General features: G+C 52.1%; 1 protein-coding gene across 1 annotated transcript; it reads right to left on the reverse strand.

The window, feature by feature from the left end:
* Window positions 1–657: 657 nt before the first annotated feature.
* On the reverse strand, window positions 658–5,985 carry nr5a5 (nuclear receptor subfamily 5, group A, member 5). The gene is made up of 7 exons (XM_066707815.1): window positions 5,784–5,985; window positions 4,456–4,571; window positions 4,177–4,318; window positions 3,199–3,884; window positions 2,116–2,235; window positions 1,534–1,681; window positions 658–1,339 (listed from the first exon to the last, which is right to left on the reverse strand). Exons 1-7 carry the CDS (start codon window positions 5,869–5,871, stop codon window positions 1,092–1,094), a joined length of 1,548 nt encoding a protein of 515 aa, XP_066563912.1. The 5' UTR covers window positions 5,872–5,985; the 3' UTR covers window positions 658–1,091.
* Between the last annotated feature and the right edge of the window lie 5,528 nt (window positions 5,986–11,513).

Consider the following 11,513-nt stretch of genomic DNA (forward strand, 5'->3'; position numbering starts at 1 on the left):
CTGCCCCCACTGAGCTGCGGCTGTTAGTGCGTGAGAGCGTGTCTGGGGGGGCGGTGCGTGGAGAAGACTGTGCAATCCTACTGTACAGAGGTGGCTCTCGGAGCGAGGCCTGTATTTATTGAAGAGTGGGAGGCGGGGGGGCGGCCGATATGGTTTTCCTTTAACATGTTTTGTTTTATTATGATTTTTTTTTCCCCACCCAGATTTTATTATTTATGTTGGATACAGAGTTGATTCACGATGATTTGATTTCTGTAATGTGTATATCAGTTCTGAGTAAGATGATGATATTATTTCTGCTCTGTGCATGAACTCGACCGTTTTGTTTGGAATTGTATATATACCTGCGTACAGGTGCGCCTGATCCGGAAGAGACAGAAAATAAAATCCTTTTAAAATAAACGTGGACTGTTTTCACTGCCTCTTTCATATCCATCTGTTGATTCAAAACTGGTCATGAATACTATTTTATTCTGCGTATTGCGTTATTAATTTCTGCCTGGTGCTTTGGTGCGCTGGAGATGCTGTGAGGCCCCGGGGACGAGTCGAGCGCAGAGACGGCGTCCCCGGCCCGTGCTGAGGGACACTCCGCGAACGGATTCAGACACAAACCAGAAAATGCAGACATCCCTGAATAAATACACAATTAGATGGATCTTGTTTTGACAGTTGTTTTTAATCGTCGTGATCCATATTGAAAAGGATAGCAGATCACTTATTACATTCTTTTATTTGTTTCTGTCTGTCCGTCGTTGCTGTGTTCTTGGTTCTGCTGGTCGTGTGTTTTCTCCCGGAGTCGGGCAGTTTTCAGACGGGTCGGGCAGTTTTCAGACGGGTCGGGCAGGGCCGCGTCAGGGTTACAGGAGGACCCGGCTCAGTGTCCCGGACCGGTCCTGCTGTCCCCCCAGCCCCTGCCTCCTCTTCTCCTGGGAAAACAGTCCAAATAGTCCCCAGGGCTGGGCTGTAGCATGTGGAGCCGTCCTGTCCAGTGAGGTAGCTTGTATCTGTCTAGCCCAGCCTCTCTCTCTCACACTCTCTCCTCTGTCACACTCCCTCTCTCTTTTCTTTCACACACACACACACACACACTCTCAGTCCTGCCGCGTGTGCAGCATCTCGGTGAGCAGTGAGTTGCAGGGCAGGTCCCCGTGCAGGTGTCTCCGGTACAGGTACTCCTCCACCTGCAGGCTCAGGCTGCGCACCTCCGGCAGCTTCAACAGCAGCTGGCCGAACTTGTCGGCCTGGCGCGGGTGCGAGAGGACCGTGTGCTCCATCAGGGCCCGGTTCACGCGCTCCTGCATCGTCTCCACCCGCCCCGCCTCGCGCACCGCCTTTGCGTCTGCGGAGGGAGACGACAAACGGTGTGCCCGATTGCCTGGATTGAGGTTTGTTATGTTATAGGTTTATGACCCCCTCCCCAAGATGTGTGGTCCAGTCCAGTCCAGTCCAGTCCAGTCCAGTGTGTGACTCCGCAGCCGTCCAGTCCAGTCAGTCACTGCACATAGACACACACACACAAATACAAGCCCTTACCTGGATTGAAGAGCACAAGGTATTTGAGACACATGAACTCCTGTCTGTCCAGCTGCAGGGTCCTCAGTTTGGACGCCAGGTCCTGCCCTCGGGACACCAGGCTGGACAGAGTGTCCCCCGCCTGGGACAGCACTGTGGACACGTCAATCTGGGATGGACAGTAGGAGCGTGTCATTTTGGGTTAATCTGATACTGTTTAATAACCCCACCCTGTTGACTGTCCGGCTTGGCTCTTGTTCAGCGCTGCCCCCCCTTGTGGACACTGGCTGTAGCTGCACCTTTAGTAATTTTATTTGATCCTATTTCGGGTTTCTACACCAGCACTGCTCTGTCCTGCACCCATCTGAGAAACCCTGTTCGCTGCACCCATCACCTGTGACGCTTATATCTCAAGTCACCCGCAACCTAAACGAGGCGGCCAGGTCCCAGGGGGCAGACAGAGGCCTTTTCCTCCGTTTCTCAGCCGACTGCACCGCCCCCCTGTCGTGAGAAACCTGGACCCGCATCCCCGTCTACGAGAGACTCCGAGCCCGGTCTCCGGAGGGGCGTCGCTCAGACTGCTCCTGAGGCTGAGGGGTGTACCTGTTGTCCGGTAACCAGGTATATGCTGTCTTCCTTCCCATGAGCCACCTGTCTGAAGAGGTGATCCAGGACGAGCAGCTCACTCCAGCAGCCCTGAAGCAGAGCCATCTGGTCCTCTACCTGGGGGGGGGCAAGGACAGAGAGGGTGGGAAATGGTGATGGACAGACAAACAGAGAGAGACATAGTGTGTATGGCGGGAGTCTCTCTCTCTCTCGGCTCAGCAGATACAATCTCGGCAGCACAGGCTATTCAGAGGGACTTAGATAATATTCAGTTGTGGGCGACACCTGGCAGATGAAATTCAATGTGGACAAGTGCAAGGTAATACATGCAGGTAACAAAAATGTCCCTATAATTACACTATGGGAGGAACAGAACTAGATGAAGTAACGCATGAGAAAGACCTAGGAGTCTATGTGGACTCCTCACTTTCTCCATCCAAACAATGTGGGGAAGCAATAAAAAAGACAAACACAATGCTAGGGTATATTGTCAAAAGTGTAGAATAGAGAACAAGGGCAGTGATGTTCAGACTGTACAATGCACTAGTTAGAGCTCATCTGGATACTGTGTGCAGTTCTGGGCTCCACACTTCAAGAAAGATATCGCTGCTCTAGAGGCAGTTCAGAGGAGAGCAACCAGACTTATTCCAGGTCTGAAGGGAAAGTCCTACTGAGAGACTGAGGACCTGAACCTTTTCACCCTGGAACAGAGGAGACTACGTGGGGACTTGATCCAAGTCTTCAAAATCATGGAAGGCATCGACCACATCAAACCAGAGGAGCTTTTCCAGATCAGCAGGGACACACGCACCCGGGGACACAAATGGAAATTGGGTTTCAAGGCATTCGAGACAGAAAACAGGAGACACTTCTTCACACAGAGAGGCGTCACAATCTGAACAAACTCCCCAGCGATGTGGCTGAAGAGACAATGTGGGAACATTCAAAAACAGACTGGATAGGATCCTTGATCACTTAGTTATTAATGGACACCAAACTCGATTGGACACTTTCTTATGCTCTCTCTCTCTCTCTCTCTCTCTCTCTCTCTCTCTCTCTCTCTCTCTGGTGAGAGGTTACCTGTAGCTCCTTGAAGGAGGGGCAGCTCCGGGCCCACTCCACCAGCCCCAGCAATGTCAGGTCGGCCATCTTGCACATGATGCCGAAGGTGTTGAGCCGGTCGTGTTTGCCCCGGCTCGCCCGCTCCCTCTGCAGGCTGGACAGCACGCGCGCGCACATCGCCGGCTCCTCGGGCTCCCAGCGCAGCAGCTCCGACAGCAGGCCGGGGCCGGGGCTGGCGGAGGGCGGGGGGGCGGGAGGGCATGGGGGTAGCTGCGGGGCGGCTGGCAGTGAGGCGTACGGGTACATTTCGGCCTTGGCGGGGCTGAAGCCGGGGTAGCCGGTGTCGTACTGCTGCGGGGGGTGGTAGCTGGAGTGGATGGGGTGGTCCCGGATGGAGGGGCAAGAGGAGCAGTCCTGGAGCCCCGAGACCTCGCGCTGCCCCAGGGACAGGCCCGGCGTCTGAGCGTCTGTCTGCGATGGGCCGTACAGAGGCGGGGGGAGAGGAGGGATGTGGAGGGGGTGGGCGGCCGTGGCAGATACGGCCTGCAGTGCCGTCACCAGGCTGTGCGGTTCTGCCGGGAGTTCCTGTTTGGGCACGTAGGTGCTGCTTTCGTAGGCGTGTCGCTGCAGCTTCATCTGCCGGTCTCTGCGGTACAGCGGGCCGAACTTGTTCCGACCCCCCCTCATCCTGTCTGCCCTGACCGCTGGGGGGTCAAATAGAGAGAGAGAGAGAGAGAGAGGGAGAGGGAGGTGAGCGGACGGGTGCGGTACAGGACACGCCGGAGGATCAGTCATCTGTCTTCTGACGTGTAAAGACTGTTTGGCCCCAGAACAGGACCTCGCTCTGTGTTTTGGTCCTGATCTGATTGTATTGTACAGTGTGTTTATTTGTAATAATGTAATCGGTGCTGTGGAAAGGAACAAGAAAGAAAGGTGTACGTCTGTGTGACGACGGTGCGGCGGCGCTCTGGGCCGTCTCGGGCCCGCGGGCCTCACCCTCTCGCCTCATGCCCACCCTCAGGCACTTCTGGAAGCGGCAGGAGGGGCAGCGCTTCCTGTGCGCCGTGTCGACGGGGCAGTTCTGGCGCTCGGGGCAGGTGTAGCGCTTGTCATTCTGCACGGTCCTCTTGAAGAAACCCTGCGGACGGGAGAGAGGGAGAGGGTGTTCCCTGTGTGTTATTACTGATCCAGACTCTGGTATCTCCCTCCCTCCTTCTACCTTTCTCTCCATCCTTCCCTCTGCCCCCATGTCCCCCCGGATCCCCCAGCCCTCACCTTGCAGCTCTCACAGGTCAGCAGGCCGTAGTGGTATCCGGACACGCGGTCACCGCAGATGGGACAGCCCTCCCTGGGGGGGGCACCTCCTGCACTCTCCCTCTTCAGCACCAGAGCTGGGGGGCACAGAGCGCATCACTCACCCTTCATGTCTCCATCCACCCACCCCCCCCCCGTCAGCCTGTTCTCTACTCTCTCTATCGATGCATCGACATCTGTATCTGTCGAAACACATCTGCACACTGTACCACACTATACTGTACTGCACTGCTATTCTGTGCTCTTACTGTATAAGTGTCCAATCGAGAGGAGGCCATTCGCCCCATCGTGCTCGTTTGGTGTCCATTAATAATAAGTGATCAAGGATCCTATCCAGTCTGTTTTTGAATGTTCACAAATTGTCTCTTCAGCCACATCGCTGGGGAGTTTGTTCAGATTGTGACGCCTCTCTGTGTGAAGAAGTGTCTCCTGTTTTCTGTCTTGAATGCCTTGAAGCCCAATTTCCATTTGTGTCCCGGGTGCGTGTGTCCCTGCTGATCTGGAAAAGCTCCTCTGGTTTGATGTGGTCGATGCCTTTCATGATTTTGAAGACTTGAATCAAGTCCCCACGTAGTCTCCTCTGTTCCAGGGTGAGAAGGTTCAGGTCCCTCAGTCCTGTACTGCACTATTACACTGTAATGTCTTGCAATGTGCTGCTCTGTACTGTAACTGTACCTGTACTGTACTTTCCCCGGGCCCGGGTCCCTGTGCCGTGATTTACAGCCCTTGGTCTGACGTTACTAAGCAACAAAGCTTTTTAAGGCCGATCGAGTCGATACGCGCTGGGTTTATGGGCAGGACAGCGGGAGAGAGGGCCCTGCTCTTGTGTAACCGCTGCCGTCTTGGCACAATCAAACACTGCACCTCAGGGTGTGTTTTCCCAGAGAGAACAACAACACGACTGACAGTACAGCGGACAGGGCGATAGTGACCGACGGACATCAGACACGGACAGAGGCGTTCAGGATCCAGACACGGAGATGGACTGATAGAGGCGGACGTGGACAGATGGAATGACAGACGAACAGAGACAGTGAGACGTGTTGATACCCTGGCACAGACAGAAACATACACACACACGTATGTATGTACATATACATATCGACACATTGACAGAAAAAGATCCACAAAAACAGATCAGCACACAGACACACTATGAGTCACAGACTGACCCCAGGGGCCCGATCATGCCAGCGTGTACAGTGACTCGAACCCTGGACCCTGTGTCAGCTGTGCCAGTCTGCCCAGTGCTGTTCTCACTGGGGGGGGGTGTCGGTGTGGCTACTCACACGTGGACGGGTTCTCTGATGGCAGCGACCAGTCCGGCCCGAGATCCCCGGGCAGGAAGGTGGGCAGGTCCGAGGGAAAGTCGCTCATTTCGGGAGAGGAGCCGCTGGCGAACCCCCTATCCTGGAGCTCATAGCAGAGAGACGCAGAGCGAGAGAGCGAGGGGGAGGACACCGGGAGAGGGGCGGACAGAGAGAGAGAGAGGGAGAGGGAGGTGGGACACAGTACCTGTCAGAGGCTGTTGGCGGACTTTGCTCCCACTGAGGGGTCATAAACCCGCACTCCGCCCCGGGCACGAGCTGCAGCACATGGCAGGAGCCTGATTGTGGGGGGGGGGCACCACCGTGCAGTCGGCACGCCACTCAAACTCCACACAGGGAATCAGATAAGGGACGAAGCCCGGTCCACTGTGTCCACGCTGGGCCTGCCCTCGGTCAGACTGACCCTGGGGAGCGCCGGCCTGGCCGCTGTGCTCTGAGCAGGTCAAGGGCAGTGTCCTGTGGGAGAGCAACTAGTGGGGACACCAGTGACACACCAGGACCAGAACCAAGACCTGTGCCGTGAGCTTAAGCCATCAAATCACTCCTTCTCCGCCAACCAGGGCCCGGCTCGATTATCTCGCCCTGCGCGGCTATTGACGTCACAGACAGATAGCGCCGGTCCAAGGGTGTCTGCTTATCTCTGCCTCCCGTCTCCCTCCCTGCCTCCCGTCTTAGGACCCACTCAAGGGACCTGTACCGCTTCAGAGCTGGGAACAGCTGACGAGGCTGAAACAAGACCGTCCCGCGTTAGTTCAATTAAGGACTCTGCTGAATCGGAACCCAGCAGGCGAGGACAAACTGGAGTGATTTATTTTGACACCCTCAGCACTGGCGGTTCCACTGGTCAGATGGATATTCTCCGCTGTGCTTCAGGATGCTGTCTTCTGCTGGTCACCTCCTTCCTCTGCTTCTCCAATAACGGACACTGAAAAGTAGAAACATAAACAGAACTCACAGTGTAGTGATTGGAGCCCCTTTTTTTTAATTAATCTGACAACCAACTGCCTGGAGCCAATCCTTTCAGGCAATTAAATAATTAAGCCCTTCCCAAGACCTGGATCGGACTTCTCTCAAAATGCAGTTGTGTGCGTGTGCATGTGTGTATGCATATGTGTTCTTGTGTGTGTGTGAAGGAATTGTTTCTCTGGGATCAAGCGATCTATTGTCCTCATTACAAAAAAATGCAAAGTGAGGACAAACTATAGCAAACGTTCCTCTTGCCTCCCAGTAAACTGCATCCCCTCTCTGTATGTCTCATAGTGTACAGAGTATCCATTTCTGCTCCACTCTTTCTTTCGTATTCTTTCGTTCTTTTTCTATCCCTCCTCCTCCTGCCCTTCCACAACAGGCTGCAGACCACTGTGAGGTTTCTACTGCACTGTGTTGTTGATTGTTGTAAACAGCTGGTCTATCTGTAGCTCAGATCTGGGGGTGGGGGGGCACTGAAACTGTAGCTTTTAGTTTTGACAGGACTGGAGGGGGGGCTGTTTGGATATGCACAAGTGGAGAGTTACTGAGACGTGAACAACGATCATGGTCCCGAAAGTTAGTCATCTGCACCGTTATTTCAGAGGGAATACATACACCGATCAGCCATAACATTATGACCACCTGCCTAATATCGTGTAGGTCCCCCTTTTGCTGCCAAAACAGCCCTGACCCGTTGAGGCATGGACTCCACTAGACCTCTGAAGGTGTGCTGTGGTATGTGGCACCAAGACGTTAGCAGCAGATCCTTTAAGTCCTGTAAGTTGTGAGGTGGGGCCTCCATGGATCGGACTTGTTTGTCCAGCACATCCCACAGATGCTCGATTGGATTGAGATCTGGGGAATTTGGAGGCCAAGTCAACACCTTGAACTAATGATTCATCAGACCAGGCCACCTTCTTCCATTGCTCCGTGGTCTTGTTCTGATGCTCACGTGCCCATTGTAGGCGCTTTCGGCAGTGGACAGGGGTCAGCATGGGCACCCTGACTGGTCTGCGGCTACGCAGCCCCATACGCAACAAACTGCGATGCACTGTGTGTTCTGACACCTTTCTATCAGAACCAGCATTCACTTTTTCAGCAATTTGAGCTACAGTAGCTCGTCTGTTGGATCGGACCACACGGGCCAGCCTTCGCTCCCCACGTGCATCAATGAGCCTTGGCCGCCCATGACCCTGTCACCGGTTCACCAATTTTCCTTCCTTGGAGCACTGACCACTGCAGACCGGGAACACCCCACAAGAGCTGCAGTTTTGGAGATGCTCTGACCCAGTCGTCTAGCCATCACAATCTGGCCCTCGTCAAAGTCGCTCAGATCCTTACGCTGCACATTTTTCCTGCTTCTAACACATCAACTTTGAGGACACAATTTGTGTATCGGTGTATCTGCCAGTGGGATGAGCTAATTGTATTTTATTTTTCCTGAGAATATCCCCCAAAACATGACCTGGTTTGCAAATCCTTCCGCACCATAGAAGTCTCTTTTTCGCTGAGCTCGGCGAAAATAGACTCACTTTATGAACCTCATGGCGTTGGCCTCTGAAGACCAGGTTTCTGCTCCCTGGGTCTGTGTACCTCCAACAAAACAACACAAACAAACCAACACCTCTAGTTTGACCCCCTCTGGAGACTCGTGCTGTCAGTATCTGCTCATCGCGAGGGAGAACTTAACGTCAGCGGGGGGTGGGCGTATGTTTGGGTTTGGTTTTGTTCTCCACATCCTCTACAGCAGATCTTTTGACAGACCCCGAGGGAGAGTCATTATTAGCTGACAAAGTGCCAGACCTTCGCAGACTCGACTTTCCTGTCCGAACACAACATGTTCTCGTCCGGGAATTCAACCCCAGTGCTCTGGCTTCACAGTACTTAATTTCTGCCCCTGTTTAATATATATAGATATATATATTTGAAAAATGGGATGGAGTGAATCTGGGAGAAATGGCACGCTACTGAAAGGAAATCTACCCGTTGCCTGAAGAGAAAAGTATTCGATCAATGCATCGTACCTGTGCTCACTTATGGCAGTGAAACCCGGTCACTGAAGGTGAACATGATACAGAAGTTGGAAACCACACAAGGAAGCGGGGAACGGTGTCTGCTCGGAGTGACAAGAAGAGACAGGATGGATCCAAGAACAAACAGAAGTGCGTGACATCATCGAAACAGTGAAAGTGGCAATGGGTTGGGGTGGGACACACTGCAAGAGTAACAGACCCGAGACAGACAAAAGAAGCTGCAGAACTGATTCCAGGAGATGACAGCACACCCAACACAAGGAAAGCAATAGACCAAAACGAGAGGAGACATCTTGGGGAGGCCTTCATCCAGCAGGGGATTGCTATAGGCTGATGATGATGATGATGATGATATACTGATCTGACGGTGCAGTGCTGTATTCCTGTTTCCAGAGAGCTCAATTCCTTTCAGTATGACTGTTTATTTGCTGTACTGTCGTTGCACAAATGTAGCTCCAAGTCATGCAGCATCAAAGACAGTGGACAATTGAAACTCCTGTCTTGGCCAAAAAACAAACACAAACTCCGGCACGTATCAATTAGGCTGCTGTGCTTGCGCCACTGATCACTGTGGTTACTGAGACAGTAGAGAACGGCCGAGCTGCACTCAGCGGGGAATGTCACTCAGTCACAATCCCACTCCCGATTCCCCCTCCGGCCCTCGGCCATGACTGCGGCCCTGAGCTGCAGCACAGTGCTGTCCATCCCGCACCATCAGCTTAAAGAGAGAAAACAGTGCCAGGGTGACTTAGCACAGTGAACAAGCCGTCGACAAGAAAGAGTCAGAAGCCCAATAAGCTGGATCCCCAACAGAAATCACTTGGAAAAGTACTGTTTGCTATATCTATCAATATAGATAGATATAGTTCTGGCACAATGTCCACAGTTCCACTATAAACACTGCTCAATTATGACTGTAGTTCAGGACAGTGTGGCGCCGGGACCAGGGCTCTGAGCTGGACAATGTCACATCAGCAACACGCTTCAGTTAGTGTGTTCTTTCTTCCACACACGTGCCGGTGACAGAGCAGTGTTTATAGTGGGACTGTGAAAACAGTGGAAATGAGGCCGCTGTAGCCCCGAGCACCTTTTCTTTTTCTTCCTTTCTTTCTCGCTCTTATTGTTGGGTTTCAAATGATGGAAACTGGCCGGCAGGCAAACATGACCCTTTGTCACACAGGTATCCAGGGAGAAACTCTTTCACTGCAGCGCTGCAGGTTAGAAGTTTGATTATTGAAACTGTTATGATTTTTTTAACCCTTAGCACACCCAGCATAACAACCTTCACACATTATATGTTTTATTGTCATGTCTGTTAGATGTGTGTGACACAGACCCCACACTGGGATGTGAGGGGTTAATACTATTTTTTTCTTTTGCTCACAACATAAAACCACAAGGAACTTTTGTATAAGTTAATCGGTGGTGTGAACGGGGTCTCACTGTAAAAGAGATGTGAGGATCTGGCTTTAGAAATGACATCTCATAAATAAGAGACAACCTCCACACAACCTATTCACTTAGTATGAATGACACAAGGTCAGGATTAGACACAAACACCTTTCTGTTGAAAAAAGCGTTTATGTTCGTTACATTTAACAATCCTCCCCCTTTCTCTGCGTCTCACAAGGTGTCGGTCCAGGAGCCGCTGTAACTGACCTGCAGGAGCCGATCTGTGTTGTGTTCGCATGCCGGTTATACGGAATGAAACTATTAAACTCAGGTGTAGACCCCGAGACACTGACCCACTCGCATTCAGTGTCCTGAACCGTTGCTGGCAACTGATGACTCTGAACAGGATGACATTCATACGCAAGACAAGAGGTGCAGGACCGTGTGGAATTGCTCCTCTGTGATTGGCTGGTTTCTCATATAGGATTTATAGTAAGTGTTAAATGTCATAATCTAATTCCTTTGAAAATCTATGTTTGTGTGTATCTTTGTGCATCTGTGAGAGTGCGTGAGTATGTGTGTGTGTGTGTGAGAGAGAGAGTGAGTATGCGTGTGTGTGTGTGTTTCGATGTGTGTGTGTGTGAGAGAGTGAGTATGTGTGTGTGTGTGTATCAGTGTGTATCAGTGTATGTGAGTATGAATGTGTGTGTGAGTGTGTGTGTGTGTGTGTGTGTTTGTGTGAGAGAGAGTATGTTTGTGTGTGTGTGTGTGAGTGTGAGTGTGTGTGTGAGTGTGTGTGTTTCGATGTGTGTGTGTGTGTGTGTGTGTGTGTGTGTGAGTGTGAGTGTGTGTATCAGTGTGTATGTGTGTGAGTGTGAGAGTTGAAGATGTTGATGCCAGAGGCTCTCCCTGTGTGTCCCAGTGTGGTTCCCAAGCGATGTTTTTGCACATGCAAAATAAGAGGAAAATTGAAACATTTTAAATGCAAAAATCTGCTTTTGTCAAAAGTCTTTCCTCTGGAGGGTCTCACTTCACCGGCACACAGATATCTGACCACCTCAGCGGCCGATCGACTCCCGTCACTATGAGCAGCAGTGGCAGCAGCCGCATCAATACCATCAGCGCTGCTGGAGGAGACAGAAACAGGGCCGTGTCTCCACAGGAGCAACAAGTCTGTGGGTTCCTCACGAGAAACGGCAGAGATCTAACAGTGTAAATCACTTGCAAATGTCCCTCTTCCACAGGGGTCTCTGTGTGTCTGGTGAGGTGAGGCGGGGGTCTCTGTGTGTCTGGTGAC

Source organism: Amia ocellicauda, chromosome 7 (genome assembly GCF_036373705.1).
Source record: "Amia ocellicauda isolate fAmiCal2 chromosome 7, fAmiCal2.hap1, whole genome shotgun sequence".
NCBI lineage: Eukaryota > Metazoa > Chordata > Actinopteri > Amiiformes > Amiidae > Amia > Amia ocellicauda.